Source organism: Monodelphis domestica, chromosome 1, assembly GCF_027887165.1.
Source record: "Monodelphis domestica isolate mMonDom1 chromosome 1, mMonDom1.pri, whole genome shotgun sequence".
Lineage (NCBI taxonomy): Eukaryota > Metazoa > Chordata > Mammalia > Didelphimorphia > Didelphidae > Monodelphis > Monodelphis domestica.
Window position 1 is genome coordinate 523754768 of NC_077227.1, and position 18308 is coordinate 523773075.

The 18308-nt window shown below is 37.6% G+C and overlaps 2 protein-coding genes across 4 annotated transcripts in view; one reads left to right on the plus strand and one right to left on the minus strand.

Moving 5' to 3' along the window:
* The window catches only part of SLC30A6 (solute carrier family 30 member 6), a 52526-nt gene extending 42520 nt beyond the window's left edge, over nt 1-10006 (plus strand). For 2 of the 3 annotated variants that reach the window (XM_056813239.1, XM_056813240.1), the window contains exons 13-14: nt 84-152; nt 4107-10006. In XM_056813239.1, the coding sequence (XP_056669217.1) occupies nt 84-152; nt 4107-4601 (564 nt within the window). In that variant the 3' untranslated portion in view covers nt 4602-10006. The remainder of the gene's footprint in view (nt 1-83; nt 153-4106) is intronic. The other variant, XR_008915485.1, reaches the window with a different exon arrangement.
* NLRC4 (NLR family CARD domain containing 4) overlaps nt 8412-18308 on the minus strand; it is a 38154-nt gene continuing 28257 nt past the window's right edge. Inside the window, 5 exon segments of the mRNA XM_056817410.1 lie at nt 8412-8480; nt 8483-8598; nt 15340-15493; nt 15495-15508; nt 15947-16039. Of these exon segments, the coding sequence (XP_056673388.1) occupies nt 8412-8480; nt 8483-8598; nt 15340-15493; nt 15495-15508; nt 15947-16039 (446 nt within the window).

An 18308-nucleotide genomic window follows, 5' to 3' on the forward strand; every position in this document is an offset into this window, starting at 1 on the left:
AATATGAGGAAACAGTAGTTGTTAGAAGATAGAGCATGTCAAACATAAAAAGATGGACTTTATCAGTTTTTTTTAATCTTTAGGTTTCTACCTTGGATGGAGTCTTAGAAGTCCGAAATGAGCATTTCTGGACACTGGGATTTGGTTCATTGGTAAGTTTTCTATTGTGTCATATTTGTAATAAGTTAAAATGTAACATTAAAAAGAAAAATTTTAGACATTTCTTTGATATCTATTTCATACAGTCAAATCTGAATTATTGAAGGGTTTGAATTTCATTGTAACTCTTAGAAAGTAGTCATTTAGTAAACTTAAGTGTTGAGTAATTTTTCTCTTTCCCTTCTCACCTTCTTGTTCCCCACTCTCACTAGATGAATCATTTCAGTTGTTTCTTTTTTCATTTTAATATATTTTATTTTGCTAAATATTGCCCAATTATATGTAAAAAACTTTTTTGAGTTCCAAATTCTCTCCTTCTCACTCCTACCCCTTCCTTGAGAAGACAAGCAATTTGATATCAATTTTTACATGTGAAATCATACAAAACACATTTGTATTATTAGCCATTTAGCAAAAGAAAACATAGACAAAAAAGCAAGAAAAAAATGTTTAAAAGTAGAAGATGGATAACATTTTTCATCATATATCTTTTAGAATTGGGTTGGATCATAGTTATTATCAGAGTAGCTAAGGCATTCATTGTTGTTCATCATACATAAATTGCTTTTACTTGATGTAGCGTGTTCTCCTGGTTTTACTCACTTCACTTTGCATGAGTTCAAATAAGTTTCTTCCCAAGTTTTTCTGAAAACATCCTGCTTATCATTTCTTACACCACTCTAGTATTCCATCACAGTCATGTACCACAATTTAGCCCTTTCCCAATTGATGGGCATACTCTGTTACAACAAGAGCTGCAATAAATATTTTTTGTACAAAGAGGTCCTTTGCCCTTTTTTATTTATCACTATAGGATGCAGACCTAGTCATAGTATTGCTGGGTCAAAGGGTATGCACAATGTTATCTCCCTTTGGGCATAGTTCCAAATTGTTCTCCAAAGTAGTTGTATTAATTCTCCATCAACTCCATCAACAATGCAGTAGCGTCCAAATTTTTCCATATCCCCTCCAGCATTTGTCATTTTCCTTTTCTGTCATGTTAGCAAATGTGATGTGTAAGAAATGGTACTCAAAAGGAGATATAGGCTTTACAATTGCCAAACATTGTCTGGTTCCAAGTCTAGTGCTAGCACAGGTGGCCCCTGTAATCGCTTTCTGATCAGTTGCCAGGTCCCCTTGAGAGCTCCTGATGCCACCACCTAGTTCTACCTTTGATGTTTCATTCATATGGGCTCTAGGCTAGCTTCTCCCCCCCCCCCCCCCAATGTAACAGATCCTTCTTTCCAACATAATTTGTCTTGGGCTGGAAGAATGTTTCATCCTGACCTTTTGTCAGCTTTGCCACTCCAGAATTTGATTTAAGCCATTATTTTAAAACTGTTTGGAGGGGAATGTTGGGAGCTCAGTTAAGTGCTTCCTCTTGTCTTCAGCCCTCAAACTCCTGAGTTGGAGCGAGAAGAGACTTAAGACAGGGAGACCACTTAGAAGGCTGTCATGATCATCAGACTTAAGATGACAGCAGGGTTCCACACAGACCAGCAGCTGTGTGAATAGAGAGAAAGGGACATATACGACAAATGTTGTGGAGAAAAAAACAAAATAAAACTTGGCAACAGATTAGATATGTAGGGTGAATGAATGAATGAATGGCCTGAGTTTACAGGTCTGAGAGACTAGGAAAGTCATTGACAGGTTTGAGGCCTGTCATTTACCTATATCCTGGTTTAACCCATCTGCTGAGATGGTCTTACTGGACCACTGGAACCACAGGTGAGAGTTGAATGTGACCTGTCCACTAAAGATGGATGAGCAACCTTGAAAAAATCTTGGCAAGCCCTTACACCAGGGTTGGTTGTCCTCCCTGAATACTCTATAAACCCAAGCTATAGAATATAGGCTATTGGGTGGCACATTATAAATCAAATCAATATCCTCCTGGAATAGTTTTTAGAATTTTAATGTTTGAAAGGAGACCCTTGGTTGAAAAACCTGGGTTTCCAAAATGATTCATTCACAAGAGTTTTGAGTTTTTGTACTATAAAATGGGACCCTCACACACAGAGAGCCTTGGAAAAGGGGTGGGGGGTGCAGCTGGGTGGCTCAGTGTATTGAGAGCCAGACCCATAGATGGGAGGTCCTGGGTTCAAATTTGGCCTCAGACACTTCCTAGCTGTGTGACCCTGGGCAAGTCACTTAACTTCCATTGCCTAGCCCTTTCTACTCTTCTGCCTTTCAAGACAGAAGGTAAGGGTTTTTAAAAAGCAATAAAATAAAATGATTGCTTGAAAGAACTAAGGGTAATAAGCTAAAGAAGAGAAAAAATCAGGGCACTTACTGTCTTTAAATATTTTAAATATTAATTAATACTTGTGTAATACTAAAAATTATTAGATTTAGTACATTTGGCAGAGGGCAGAAAGTGGATCAATAAGGAGATTTAATTAGATTTCAGTTCAATATAAGGACTAATGAAACTTGTCTAAAAATGTAATGGGCTATCTTGGGAAGTAGTGAGTTAAAGTAGAAAATAAACAATCCCTTTTTAGAGGATGCTTCTGTTAGAGGTTAGACTATATAAATGGCCTAGTTGGAATGTCACTTTGAACTCTAGAGATTATATGATTCTATGTGTTTATAATATGGTTGAGGAAATAAGACACATGAAATGGTAAAGAAAAGATTATATTTAACACCATTGTGTTCTATAATAATATTCTAAATTTTTCAGCATAAAAAACAAATCAGTATATAAAATGTTAGTAGCACAGTCAGTAAATGCAGAGATAAGAGAGCTCACTATTGACTTTTCTATACCATAGCTCTAAGGAGAAAGTGGACTTTGAAGGATGAGTAATGGTACAAAATAAAATTTTCTGAGGAAGAGAATAGTATTTTGAGCCAAAAGAATAGCATAAGGAATGAGATTGAGGAAACTATGAACATAAATTGAAAACAAAAAGTAGCTTGTACTGACTAGAACAAACTGTTCCTCTTAGAGAGTAAAAGAGGTGGTGGAGCTTGGTCAGGTTATGAAGAGCCTCAAAAAAATTGGGGGGAAGTGTTATGACTTGGCAATAGGAAATCATCATAGGATCTTAAACAGAAATAACATTCAAGGTTTTTAACAGTATTAGTGTATTAGTCATGTGCAAGATGAAGTGAAGTGGGAGAAAGATGACCAAAAAGGGGGCAGCTGTAAAAGCCCACAGGCCACTTTCTGATGAAGAACTAGATTATGGTGGTAGTGAGAGAAAAAAGGATTCTGGAAGCAAACATTTATTAAATGCCTTGTGTTTGAAAGTGCAAAATATAATAATGAATTCTTGCCCACAAGGAACTTAATGATCAATTTTGGTAAGTATGATGCTCAAAAATAACTGCAGTACAAATTAGACCATGATTGACTGAGTGAATTAGAAACAAATTTTTATGAGTGTTTTAGAAAGGACAAATTTCGAACACTGCATAAAACAATTGACAAGATGTGATGACTAATTGGTGTGGGAGGTAAAGGAGGATTCACAGGTTACTCTGATGTAAACTAAAAAAGAGTCAAGGAAAATTTAAGCAATTTATTGCCAGCCATCATGTCTCAAATACTGACTACAAGATTGACTAAAGAATTTCTGATAGGATTCTCCAGTCAATATTGAAAAGGCATCCTAAACCCTTTTTTGTTTTAGATGGCCTAATTTGTGGGTCATTTTAATAATTGTTACCATTTTTCTCTTCTGGAGAACTGAGTGTATTCAAAAAACCTACATATCCTCTCTTAATTGCTGCCTGTTCTTTTATTTACCATGCAAAAATGGTTTTACAAACTTTTTCCCCATGTAGTCTTTGTTTATGAGATGTTAAGGAATTAATTATACCTTCCCTTTTGTTTAAGAAAATATCACAACCAAATCATAATGAAGTTTTTCTTTCTTACCAACATCTTAATTTGCCTTAGTCAGACTCTTCCTTATGTATTTACTCTCTTTTAGGCTGGATCAGTGCATGTTCGAATTCGAAGAGATGCAAATGAGCAAATGGTTCTTGCTCATGTAACCAACCGACTCTACACATTGGTGTCAACTCTGACTGTTCAGATTTTCAAAGATGATTGGATGAGGCCTGCTTTAATATCTGGACCTGTTACAACCAATATGCTAAACCTGTCAGATCATCATGTAATTCCAATGCCACCTTTAAAGGGTGATGAATTGAACCCTCTGACATCTACTCCATCTAAGCCTAGTACCGCACCTCCAGAATTTTCTTTTAATACACCAGGGAAAAATATGACCCCAGTTATTCTTCTGAATACACAAACCAGGCCTTATGGTTTAGGCATTAATCATGGATCCATACCATATAACAATATGTTCAGCCAAGGATTTGCAACACCAGGAATGGGAGCAACTCAAGGATTCAGGACTGGTTTTACAAATATAGCAAGCAAATATGGAACTAACAGTAGAGGGCAGCCCAGACCATGAAACACTGACATTTGATCTTATTTATTCTTATTAGGGGTATCAACTTTTTGACCTCTGATATCTTTAGCTGTCTGAACATGTCAATATCTGATCATTCATTCTAAATGTTTGAGAATTGATGGTCTAATCCCCATTTCATGAAGCCTGTGAAACTATATTTTCATAAAATGCATTTAAGCTAATGAAATTCTCCTGAATTTGCAGAGCTTAAATGGATTTTCTATATAGAACGTGTGTTCCTCTAAATTCAGATTTTGCTTCTCTTTCATTTTCTGAATTTGATTGCAGTATGATGTTGTGTTAACTTTATGAGGAATCACTTCCCAGAGTGGCAACATTTCATTTTCTTGCTAAAAAAAAAGATGTTTTCTTCACTTGAGATTATGAATCTGTTTCCTGAATAATGGTAAGAATTTCAAGAATAAGAAAAAATTACCATTATAAAAGTAAAGGTCTCTTCTACAGCTTTTCCAAAGTCAGTTATATTTTCTTTGGGGCCACACTAGCTTTTGGAAGTTATTGTGTTTCAAAGTAAAATCAAGTTTTCCTTTTACTTGAAGTTTTCTATACATATTTTACTGACCAATAAGACTTTAAAATGTCATGACTAGATTTTTACCATGGTTTTTAATGTTTAAATTTAGCTATTGATAAGGATTTTCACTAATTTTTCTGCAGTTTTAAATGAACCACACTTCTCTTCATTACGTTTTTGGTTAACTTTTTAACAAATTATTTGTCAACGTGCTATGAACAGTACCAGGTTTCTATTCTATGATTACTCCAGTAAAGAATTAATGGTGGAAACAGCCATAATTATACAACTTGTATAATTTATGACCCTTTTACTAGTTCACTCTTCTGTATTCCATGAACACAGCTGTATTGGCTATATCATACTTGCAAATTCGCTTAAGTGTTTTGTTTTTACACTATATGATGTCACAAAACAAAACAGACTTTAGATTGTTATATTACATCTCCTGAGGGCAGAATTGTACTTTATTGCCCTGCTTTATCAGGAGTAGTGAAATAGTAATGGTGGCAATATTTTGAAAATGGCATAAAATATTTTATTTATTTTGAATATGTTCCATGTATGTATCATGTGGACTTTCCAGAATAGTTAGTGATGCTTTGTATAAAGCACAGTAATACCCAAATGTTCTCTTAAGTGGAGTCAGCTTTATATGACCTCTATGACCACTGTTTTTAAAAAAAGAGATTAATGGGTAAATGAAGTTAAATTTCCTCATTTGCCAGGGTTCTTCTAGTAGTTATATTCTTGATGTTCCACTTGGTGCTGCTTTTAAGGACGCATGATCTCAATACTTTGACATCCATTCATAGAAGATTTTCATTGAATTCAAAATATTCATGAAGACTATGAAGCCTTCAACAAAGTATCAAGCCTCTCCCTGTCACATAGGGATTATGAGATGGAGGCTTGGAGCAAGTGGGACTGAAGAAGTCATTTTGAAATCCTTTGAAAGACCCTCAAAAGCCTCAGGATGAGGTCTAGTCTACTGATATCCAGAGGATAACAACTCTGGAGTGGAGTTGTATCATCCAGTGGAAATATTTAGCCACATCCTAATAACTTAGTTGGTGAGAAGTCATCTATCTTTCACATTATAATATCATGTTGAAAGTTGGGGGCATAGGAGAAATCTATTCAAAATTGCATATGACCCCTAAAGAGAATGAGACTTACTAAAATTGGGTAAGGCAGCTTTTCCTCTCTCCTGTCTTATGCTATACCACACCTATGGCAGTACCTGTTAAAAGGCTACCACTAGAAGAAGGGCTTACCGCCAGTGACCGAACAAACATGCCTGGGAATGTCTTCACAGAGACCAGAAGAACTTCCATATCTTAAGAGGTGGTAAAAGGTATGTTCTCCATGTGATTTCTTCTTTCATCCCCTATACACAACTTCTACTTCTATGAGAGTAATGGTATTTGGGTGCTGATGTTGAGTCTGTGAAGCTTACTTCTTCCACAGCCACTCAGAGATGGCCATCTTTACAAGTGCCCCATCAAAGGTGCTTTAATTATGTTTACACTAGTTGAGAGTAATTATTCAAAGTTGTCTATGGGATGCAAAAGCAGAACTAGCTCTACTAGCTGATGTTCCAATGCTGCAATTTTCTTTGGGCAATGCTAGTCTATTATGCATTTTATTTCAAAAAATATATTTTCTAGACTATTCAACAGGAAAAAAAGTTTTGCTAGCAAATGGCCTGTAAAAGCCTTGATATTGTTTAATACTGTCTGTAGATATCTAGGCATGAAATTTGAAAGGATAAATATCATCTAGTTTGAGTTCGATGAAAATTTCTCTAAAGATGTGATCAGCAGGCATTGATCTGAGCAGAATCATGTGTGTATCAGTGCCTCCTTGCTGAATAAAGAATGTTGAGCCCAGAATTTTTTTTTAATTGCAGTGACTACCTCAACATAATGGCCAGCTTTAAACCTATACTGACACCAAAGCCATTAATTCGAGCTGCCATGGGAATGGGAGGTGGACAATTTGGTGCTAAATGAATAGTTAGTTTTTTCCCTAGACTTAACATGAAGGTAAAGATAGATTTTTGAACTAGCACCATATTTTCTTTTTAGATTTATTATATTTTTTTGTAGAGTGGGCATTAGAGTGAGGGGTGCTAAAATTATTTGGACGGTGTGCTTTTGATTCCTATGGAATGCAAAGAAACATGGATTTCTCTTTTTCCTTTTCATATGACTGAAGCCTGTGATTGATGATTAAAAAGGCATAGCAGCTCCTCGACAGAAAACTTAGATTTCCTGCATCTGATTCACTCTATTCTGGCTGAGTTATGAGCAGCTGCTGATTTTCTACTAGGGTGAAGGATACTGATCCATCTCTAATAAGAGGTGTGTTTTAAAAAACATATTCTGTATTATTTTAATTAAGCTATTTGAGCCTAAGAATGTTCAGGAACCTTTTACTCTGATTTTAAGCAATTATTGCACTCATTTTGGTACATTTCTTCAAGTCATTTATGTAACTGATATTTTTTAGAATATAGCATATACAAGGCACCATGCTAGATATTGAAGCAAATACAAAAATGAGTCAGATGTCAATTCAGTTTAATTGAACTAATATCATTAAGCACTTACTACATATGAGATACTGCTAGTTGCTGGCATTACAAAGACAAAGAAAACCAACTTTACCTTCATGAGGCTTATCATTCTGATAAGAGATGATAGATATAAATAGCTGCAGTTCTTCTATTTAGTGACCCGTTTAACTTTCATATTTGTTTCATTTTTAGCTAGTAAATATGGGATTACTAAGTAGGGAATGAGCATTCCGAAGCTCAAAGTGGAAGGGAAAGAACAGATTTTTCATTTTACATAATCTTAGAGATAACTGTAGAGACTATTACATATTTAACAGTTATTCAGTATTTCAGGATGCAGAGCAGTATTTTTAAATAGTTGTATGTTTAGACTTTTTAAACAGTTTCTAGTTTAAATTTACTAGATTGCATCAGCTAGGTGGCTCAGTTGATTGAAAGGCAGACCTGGAGTTGAGAGGTCTGGTTCAAATATAACCTTAGACACTCCTAGCTGTGTGAACCAGGGCAAGTCACTTAACCCCAATTGTCTAGCCCTTACTGTTCTGCCTTGGAACCAGTACTTTAGTATTGATTGCAAGGCAAAAATTAAGGGTTTTTAAAAGTAATAAATACATGTACTAGATTTAATAACATTGAAATCATCATTAAATGACCATCTAACCAGTCTGATTTCTTGCAAATAATTTAGCTTTGGTTATAGATGACCACATTTCCTGGCCAACTGGGGATCAGGAAGCAATTCTTTGGTAATTAAGTAAAAAAAAAAATCAGTTCCCTGAGATTCAGTAATGTGCCCATAAAGGTAAACTGTCGATTACTTCTCACACAATTTCCTGCCAAATCCAACTATTGGAAGTTTTCCAGAAGTTTCTTCTCAAAGAATGTTTGAAGCAAACATTAGTTGCTCGAAAGCCATGTTTTTGTTTTTGTTTTTGTTTTTTTATTTTCTTTCCTTTGTACATAGAGCTAATTAAAAGAAACATTTGACCTAGTTATTTGTAAATGCCATGTTTGGACTAGTATTGAGTGCCAGAAAGCAGTGTAGATATTTTATTTTCAGGGTAACAAGGTGCTACATGATTTTATTGAGTAGAAAGTGACATAATCAGACTTGTGCTTTAGGAAGATTATTTTGATAGCTAAATGGAGAATGGGCTTGGTCTGGAGATACTTGAAATAGGAGACCAACTATGAGTCTTTTGCAATAATCCAGGTATGAAATGATAGGGATCTGCACCAGACTGGTAGCAATGTCAGAGGAGAGAAGGGAGAGTATACAAAAAATGTTACAGTGGCAGAAACGATGAGACTCAGCAAGTGATAGAATATGACCAGGGATAAGAGAGATATAGAGAATGAGCTGTCAAACTTGGAAGACTGGGAGAAATAATGGTACCATCAGTCATAATAGAGAATTTAGAAAGAAATGAGAGTGTGTAGGGGTAGGAGAGATACTGAATTTAGTTTTAGACATGTTGAGTTTAAGATGCCCAAGAAGTATCTGATTTGAGATATCCAATAGACAGTTTGAAATACAAGATTATAAGAGAGAAATTAGGGGTAGATAAACATCTGAAAATCATTTGCATAGAAATAAATTCATGAGAGCTGATGAGATTACCAAGTGAAGAAGTATATAGAAAGAAGAGAATAGGGGCTAGAAAAGAACCCCAGGGACTTCCACTATTAGTGGGCATGGTCTACATCAAGATTCAGAAGAGGAGACTGAGAAAGAATTATCAGATAGGTAGGAAGACAATCAGAAGAGAGCACACTGACATGAAAAGAAGAGAGTATCAAGAAGGTGATCAGCAGCATCAAAAGGAAATGGGACTGCCAATAACATTAAAATACCAAAATAATTAAAATGATACCTAAATTAATGTACTGATCTAGTACCATGATCCACCATGATATACTAATAGGGAAACCACTAGTACTTTATAGAGCTAGACAAAATCATGACTGTAGTATGAATGAAGGAGAATATTATGTAATATTGCTGAAAAGATTGTGAAAACCTTTAACTGCCCCCAAAGAGGACCTTATATCTGATCCTAGAGGTTATAGAATTGCACCCTGGACTTATCTAGTCTACCCTCACACCAGGTACTTTTGTCTCCCCCTACATTCTGTGCCTCTTTTCATCTTATGTGTTGCCTTCCCAGTTAGAATGTAAGCTCCATGAGAGCAGGTCCGTCTTCCTTCTTGTATTTGTATTCCCAGCTCTTAGTGTAGTGCCTAGCAAGTAGTAAGTGCTTAATAAATGCTTATTGATTTAGAGGGGAACACCTGGAATTTATTATAATCTGGATATGCACCAGCCAACTTTGGTTTCAATACACTTCATTAGGAGAGGAAAGACTTCCATTACATCTTATCAGAACTAAAGGTTATCATTTTGTCCCCCTGAATCTTAAGAAAAATTCTGGCAAACTAAAGGGTTCTCATCCTATTTGACAGTCCAGAAGCCATGTGAACAAAAATGGAGTCTCCTCTCCCATTCTCCCTGCAGAGAAGACATTTGAGATCCGGTCAAAAGCAGTGAGCTGTGGTTCTGGATCAAAGCCACCCTAAAGGAATAGACAACAAAAGTAATTCAGTTGCCAAGATGCCATTCTCTAGAATGGCATGGGAATCAGATGACGGGGAACAGAGTAACGATTCTCTATGAACAAGGTAGGCTGAAAACAGGCCTCTGCTTCTAAAGCAAACAGGCCACCCTATTCCTATTTGGAAAGCTACTGAAGAAGATCAAGTATAAACAGACTGAAGTGGTTTCTGGGACTTCTTGGCCTCCTTGTAACTGCATTAAACTATGAGAAGCAAAATCAAGTTTTTATCAGTCACCACATCTTCATGATCATACAGTAGTGATCATCACTAATGTTTACATAGTGCCTACTGTGTGCCAGGCACAGTGCTAAGTTAAGTGCTTAACTTATATTATCATTTGTTCCTCACAACAGCCCTGGGATCTTGAGACTATTATGTACCCCATATGCTCAGTGGCACTGCTAGTGTTTGAGGCCATCTTAACTCTTCCTAATTCTAGACCCAGCACTTAATCCACTGCACCACAAAATGTGTAGATAAAATAGTAAGATCCTATTTATTGTTTATGTTAGTTGATTATTTAAAGTATATCATTAATCCAAGGCAATAAGCACTATTTTACATACATTGGGCAAAGTTCTAAAGATACAAAGAAGTTCAAATTTATAATACCTGCCCCACAAGCAGCTCACATTCTAGTGGTGAAAACAACATGCAAAAAATTACACATTTTGTATGTATATATATATGTGTGTGTATATATATATATATATATATGTAATGTGAATTTAAAGTGATATCAAAGGGAAGGCTCTAGCAGCGGGGGAAATAGGCAAACTTTTGACTCAGTAGAGCAAAACAGAAGTGTAAAAATTCTCCACTAAATTGTATCCTTTTTTTAATGGCACAAAATATTCTTTGCACTATGAACCATGAAGATGACTGATTCTCTAATGATCAGTCTCGGGTGAGGAACAAAACAGGGAAATATATGCTAGCCAAACTAGTAGATGACTATATATCCTGTTTCCTTTTATGTTGGGGAGGAATTGTGGGTAGTTCTAGAATGTAGTTCGGGGGGGGGGGGGGCAGGATATGATAGTGAATGGCTAACTATTCACTCAGAGGAGATTGTTATCTATTTTATCCTAAAGTTTGCCAACTTTGACTGCAGGATCTAGGAAGGGGCCATTCTAGAGAAAGGACAGCCATAGCCAGGCCTTGAAAAAGCACTAGGAAAGCTATTAAGGCCTGATAACAAAACAAACACAAGGAAACAACAGTGACTGGAAAACAAAAAAGAGCAAACCAAAAAATGCCCTGAGTTAAAAAAAGAAACCTGTTGCTGATTTAGTCATTATTGAACAAGTCAGCCAGAAAGTGTCATTACATTTATACTGCCTTATTGATTAACAGTGTTTTATTGTTTTTAAGTAGCTTGTGTACTGCAAGTATATAAAAAGCATCCAAATATTAATGAAAATGCTAGAAATTCTCCAATAAGATGCTATGGAATCTTCATGGAAAACACCCACTACTTAACATGCCACCAACACAATAAAATAACAAAAGAGAATCTAGTATTTCTTAGGGAGATTACCCAATGCTGTTATGAGTCTACTTAGCCCTAAACCCATCATCATCTCTTCTAAATGAAATAAGCATTTACTTATTACCTACTATGTGCCAAGCACTGTGCTAGATGCTGCAAATAATGGCATAAATCCTTGCTCTCCAATAGCTTAGAAACTACTGCTCTCCAGGATCATTCTCAGAAACAGCTTCCTTTTCATGAATTTTCTCCCTTTTCATTGGTTGTAGTCATTGTGCATATTGTTATCTTGGACCTGTTTCATTCTACATTAATAAGGTGATCAACAAGCTTACAATGTTTTAGGCACGGTGTTAAGGCTGAGAAAACAGAAAGACAAAACGAGAGCTCCCTGCCCTCAAGGAGCTTCTATTCTGTTGGGAAAAAGAGAGCAAGTAGATGGAAGGTATCCTTAGAGGAGAAGGCTTTTGGAGGGAAGTGGCTAAGGGGGGAAGTGGGGAAGACCATGAAAGATGTCCACAGAAGGTACTCTGAGCTGAATTTTAAGGGCAGATGTGGGGAGATAGCCCATTCCTGGCACTGGGGACTGCTAGTACAAAGGCAGAAGTGTTGTGTATATATAAACCAGGAACCAGAAGGTGGCCGATGCTGCTGGATCATAGACTATGGAGAGGAATAAGGTATAAAAAGCCTGGAAAAGAAGGGGCTGAGTTGGGAAGTACTTTACATTCCAAGCAAAGGGTCATTATATTTGAGTGCTGGGGTCACAGGATCAGACTGTGCTCTAAGAAAACCCAACACCTGGGTATGGCATGAATTAGAGTGGCTTGAGATAAGGAGAATGATTTCAGTAGTCCGATTCATACCAATCTCCTCATGTTTCTCTTAGTTACTTGGATTTATCCTTTGTTTTTACATCATAGCATCCCATTACATTCATGTAGTGCAGATTTTCCTCACCTCTTTCAAAGGAGTCTTTCTGACTACCAAATGTGGTCATGATGAACTCCATCTGACGTTCTCATTCCCTTGACACCAGGCACTGGGCCTCCCAATTATGTCAGTGCTTCAGTAGTCTCCCAGTTTCCCCTTCCAAATTTGTGAATCATGAATGGAGTTATTTGAATTATATAGAGCCACTGTTCCCACCATTTAGGATAGGGGGGTTGACAGGGACTGAACACAAACTAAGGACTGTACAAGAGAAAATTTGAAACTTCCTACCACAAAGTGCTCTCAGATTTTCAAAGCTCACTATATTACATTATCTCATCAGATCTTCACAAGGACCTTGTAAAATAGTTCAGTTTGTAACAGTTAAAATTTAGGGAAACTGCTGGGGCAGGTAGAAATTAGTTTCTCTCTGCAAGGAGTATTATATTTTATAGAGGTTTATTAAGGATTAAGGATTAAAGAAAATACAGAATAAGGAAAACGTGCCTAGGCCAGAGGCCTAGACAAAACCTCACCCACATTATGGAAAGAGCCATGTCTGCTCCAAAATGGAAGTCCAAAAAAAGATCCAAAAACCTTTGCCACTCCAAATAAATCCTTCCTCAATCTTGGCCCACCTCAGAATTCCCGTAAGATTACAAAGCATCTTGGGGAAGTGGAGCAAGGGCTTGTGGGGTTTGAAGTCCAGAGTTCAAATCTCAATTTTACATTCCTCCGTTTGATCCTCTGGGAAGAAGTCCTTCCCCAAAGGATCATAAAAACATAATCAATTTAAAGATTACAATAATTTGAGGATAAGAGAAAAAAAAGAACAAAACCAATAATTACTGGATGCATTGACAGAAAGCCAGTTAGGGGGCAATCCCCTTTGGCATAAAAGTATACATACAAATAAATGTTCAATCAACCACACCCAAAGTTCAATTTTGTGCAGCTTGTGGTCTGGAGGCTTCTTCATGGTGGCTTCTCCAACAGTTCAGTTCTGGATTCAGAGAGGTAGCTTCTTTTTTACCTAAAATTTTTCTCAAAAGGAATTTAAACTTTGAAATTTAAAATAATAATATTTTTTTACATTCCCCCCATTAAGAGGGTGACCGCATGTCCTCAGGTCTGGCTCTCAGTCCATTGAGCCACTCAGCTGCCCCTCCAAAGTTGAATCTTTGGACTGAGTCTGCTCCCTGACAGGCAGGTGAAGTCAATGAAATTACCAGAAGAGTCAAAAGGTATCCTTGTAAACAGCCCATTGCTATTAAGTTTCTGTTTGAAAAATCTGTTTCTTTTCCTCTCCCTTTTTCTTTCTAGTCTCTTTCCCCTGCTATGATCCACCCACGAGGTCAATACCCCCATCCACCATGGAGGCTTAGCCTAAGGGAAAATTACCCGGTCTCCTTTCCCTCTCGTCTCTCCCCTCCACCCACGTGGCCAATACTGTTACCAGCTGGTCGTAATGAGTCCTGAGCAATCTGCTCCAAGGATCTGGGTGATGAGCTGGCTAGGGTCATGCTCGTGGGGCTGGGGCTGGGGCTGGGGTGATGAGCTGTCTGGGTCGGAGGCCAGATGGGTGAGAGACAGACCGCTGGGGTGGGTAGGGCCGGTATACGGAGTGCAGACAGATAGGGCCGGGAGCCGGAGCACAGACAGGTAGGGCTGGGAGCTCGGGCACCAGGTGAGAGGCCAGGAGCAGAAGCAGGAGCCAGAGAGGGCCGCAGGCAGGAGCTGATCAAGATAGTTTTCTAAAAAGGCATCTTGGAGAAACTGGCTTAAAAAAAAAATTCTCTAGGCTAAAAAATTTGAGAAGTTCTCATCCAATCTAGTGGTCGCCATCTATAACAGTTAAAATTTAGGGAAACTGGGGCAGGTAGAAATTAGTTTCTCTCTGCAAGTAGTATTATATTTTTTAGAGGTGTATTAAGGATTAAAGAAAATACAGGATAAGGAAAACGTGCCTAGGCCAGAGGCCTAGACAAAACCTCACCTACATTATGGAAAGAGCCATATCTGCTCCAAAACGGAAGTCCAAAAAAAGATCCAAAAACCTTTGCCACCAGCTTAAATCCTTCCTCGATCTCGGCCCACCTCAGAATTCCCCTGAGATTACTAAGCATCTTGGGGAAGTGGAGCAAGGGCTTGTGGGGATTGAAGTCCAGAGTTCAAATCTCAATTTTACAAGTTACAGGAAGGGTTCCTAATTTGGGGGGGGGGGGGGGGGGTTTACCAACCTTATTGGCAATCTTGGTCCTTTTCTCAAAATACTGTTTGTAAATGCATAAAATAAAATTAGCTATATTAAAATATAGTTATCAGTTTTTAAGTTCACAGACTCCAGGTTAAAAAACCCTATGCTATTTTACAGGTGAGGAAACTAAGTCTCCAGGAAGTTAAATGACTTCCCACACAGCTCAATAAAAGTCAAAGGTGGAATTTGAACCCAGTTCTCTCCTCATTTGACATCTAGTGCTCTTTCTATTACTAGAAGGATAATGAAAACTTCGTAATTTTTGTCTAGAGCTGGCCTCATTCTTTCATGTTCATTCCATATAGTTTTCCTTCTAGCACTCACCCAACATTTGGATCTCAGCATATGTGAGAATCCATTCCTTTAAGCCAACTGTGATGAGCTGCAGCAGTGATTGCCAGCTCTCTAGAAGTCTTATTAGGCACAGATGTATGTCACATCCCCAGGAGAGCAGCAGTATTGTTGACTATTTCAGGACAATTTAACCTATCCCCTGAACCAGCAGGAAGTAGTTCAGTGCAAGTAGGCTCCAACATCAAGATGATTCATTCTGAAATCAAGAACAAGCGAATCCTGTGTATAATGGCTACTTGGTTCATCCCTGGGAGATACATCAGGAAAAAGGCAGGAAGCCTTGGAGGTTGCAAATACTCTCATCCTGCCCTGCCTGAAGAGGTAAAATGTTCACGGCGTAATGAAAAGGGATTTGCTGGTAGAAGCAGAGACATCTGTTCTCCATCCTAGACACAATGACACTTAGAAATGGGCTAAACTTGTTCATTTCTGTGCAAGTGGAAAGCTACGAGATGAACAAAAGAGACCACAGATATCTCCTATAATTGGATTGTTCCTCCAGGGCCAAGATCATATCTGCTTTCACTACCCTAGTCTATACATGCAGATGCTCATTTTCAGCTGTTCTCTTTCATACCTGGTTCACATAAAGCCTCTTTGACATCTGTATCCAGCTGGTTTTCAGATATGTCAAATTTGCTTAGCTTTGGCAAATTGTGATGATTCTGAGCTAGGAAAAGAAAGTAATTCCCATTAACAGTTGTTTACAAAATGCTTTCATAATGGAACAGAGATAATCTGGGAAATGCCTGATTTGCGGAACTAGGGCACATTCTATGGAGTTGGGCATATGCCTTCCTTTTACAGAGGCACTTGGGCATGCTTGGACTACCCAGCAATTGTTCCTGACTGCCCCCCCCCCCCCCCCATTTCTGTGGCTCGGCTCCAAGATGGCTGGAGACTGAGAGTTAGCAGGAAAGTCTTGAAGAACCTCATTTCTGAGCAGTCTATAAAGAACCATTATAGAAATGTATCTGACTTTTTTGTTTTGGAGCCCTTTCCTTTGCAGAGCAATGCTCAACCTTGGACTTCCAACAGAGAGCCAGAGCACATATTGAACTCAAAAGAAGGTGCCTTAGTCCAGCAAATCAGGTCCTGGTCATTCTTTTCACAATGATAACTCCCATTTATAGAAGATGTAGGACAAGAGTTCTTTATCTTTTTTGTTTCATGACCCTCTTTTGCAATCTAGTGACATCAATGGATCCCTTCTTGGAATGTTTTTAAAAAGACAAAATAAAATACAGAAGATTGCAAAGGAAATTAATTATATTGAAATATAGGTCTCAAAATGTTTTCAAAAACAAGTTCACAGACACCACATTTAGAACTCGTGCTACAAGGTTTTCAAAGCATTTTCCTCATGACAACAAATCAAAATTTTCATCATAAGAACACTAGTGGGGGGGGAGTGGGAATAAAGCGGATAAAAGAAATAAACTGAGAAAGGAAGATAAAGCTGACTATTTTCTATAATCAATAAAGGCAGAATACATAAACATATATTGCTTGGCTTGGTTCAAAAGGTTGCATTTTGGTTCATTCCTATTTTCTGACTTTCTATCTTGCTTCTTCTAAACTGATTACAGAGTGAAGTCTATTTTTGTTGTTGTTGTTTGTTTTTTTGTTTTTCTTTTTTGAAACTGAACTAAAGAGAAAATTTCCTCTGGGGAATTTTTTAAAACTCATAAAATAATACCAAAAAAGAATACCATCCCTCGAGTCTGTTACCATCAGTGTTGTTTAATATCCTAATATTTGGATACACTGTTTCTACATGGGTAAAATGAAGGGAACTACATACTCATAAAACTCCTGAAAATGGAGATTTCTACTTGGAATAATCTCTCCTATGAACAATAAGCTTTTCATTTGGAAGGAACTGTGTGTGGGTGAATTATTTACATACTAAGTGGTGGATTTAAAAAATGTCTTCTCAAAACGCTTTCTTCCATGATCATAGAGAACGATAAACAATACAGGTAGAACCCCTAGGACTGGTATTGTTTTGTCTTGTCTTGGTGATCTTGGGAAAAGATAGAAATGAAGGGGATAATAAAGAAGAAGGGGAGGAAAGGGGAGGAAAATCATCATAATAATATACATGCATAAGATGGAACTAGCCATAAGCATTTAAGTGTATACTATGTGCTAGACATCGAGTTAAAAACTGGAGATACAAAGAAAGGAAGCATTTTACAGATGAGGAAACTGAGGCAGAAAGTGATTAAGAGACTTGCCTAGGGACATACAGTAAGGGGACAGCTAGGTGGCACAGTAGATAGAGTTCCAGCCCTGGAGTCAGGAAGACCCAAGTTCAAATTGTAAACCTCAAAATTTCTCAGACTTATGAATGTTAGGGGTTTCCCCCATTGGGGAATCTTCCACTTAAAAAAATTCCCTAGCAGATGGTGAGAACTCTACTTGAGTGTGGGGGCTCCTGGCTATGGGATTGTCCCTACTCCACCCTACTTGACTGTTTTAGGACAGAAAATTGCTTGCTAAACAATGAAAGTACTTTGATCCATGCTTATGGAAGGGACAGGAAGTTCTTTGAGTCATGACTGTTTTAGAATTGATACAATGGGATACTAAGTACCTATAAAGGTGGGGCAACTTGTAAACTACTTAAACATAAAAGGGTGATAACTTATTCAGAGGTTTTTTCTTAATGAAACTTGTCGACACAGCAGCATTTTTTCCTGACTTACTAAAGAGATTAAAACTACTCAGCTGTGAATTCAAAGTGGGCGGGCCTTTAGAAACATCTACAGTGATTGGTAGATGTAAGGACTTAGGGGAGGTGACAGAGGAAATTTTGCCCTTAAAAATAAGAGCTTGGATCTCATTCTGGGAGGATCTCGATTTCTGACTCATTCTGAAGGAGAGTTCCTTGAGGATCTCCTCTGAGGGACTCTGTCCCTCTGGGGTAGGAGCTC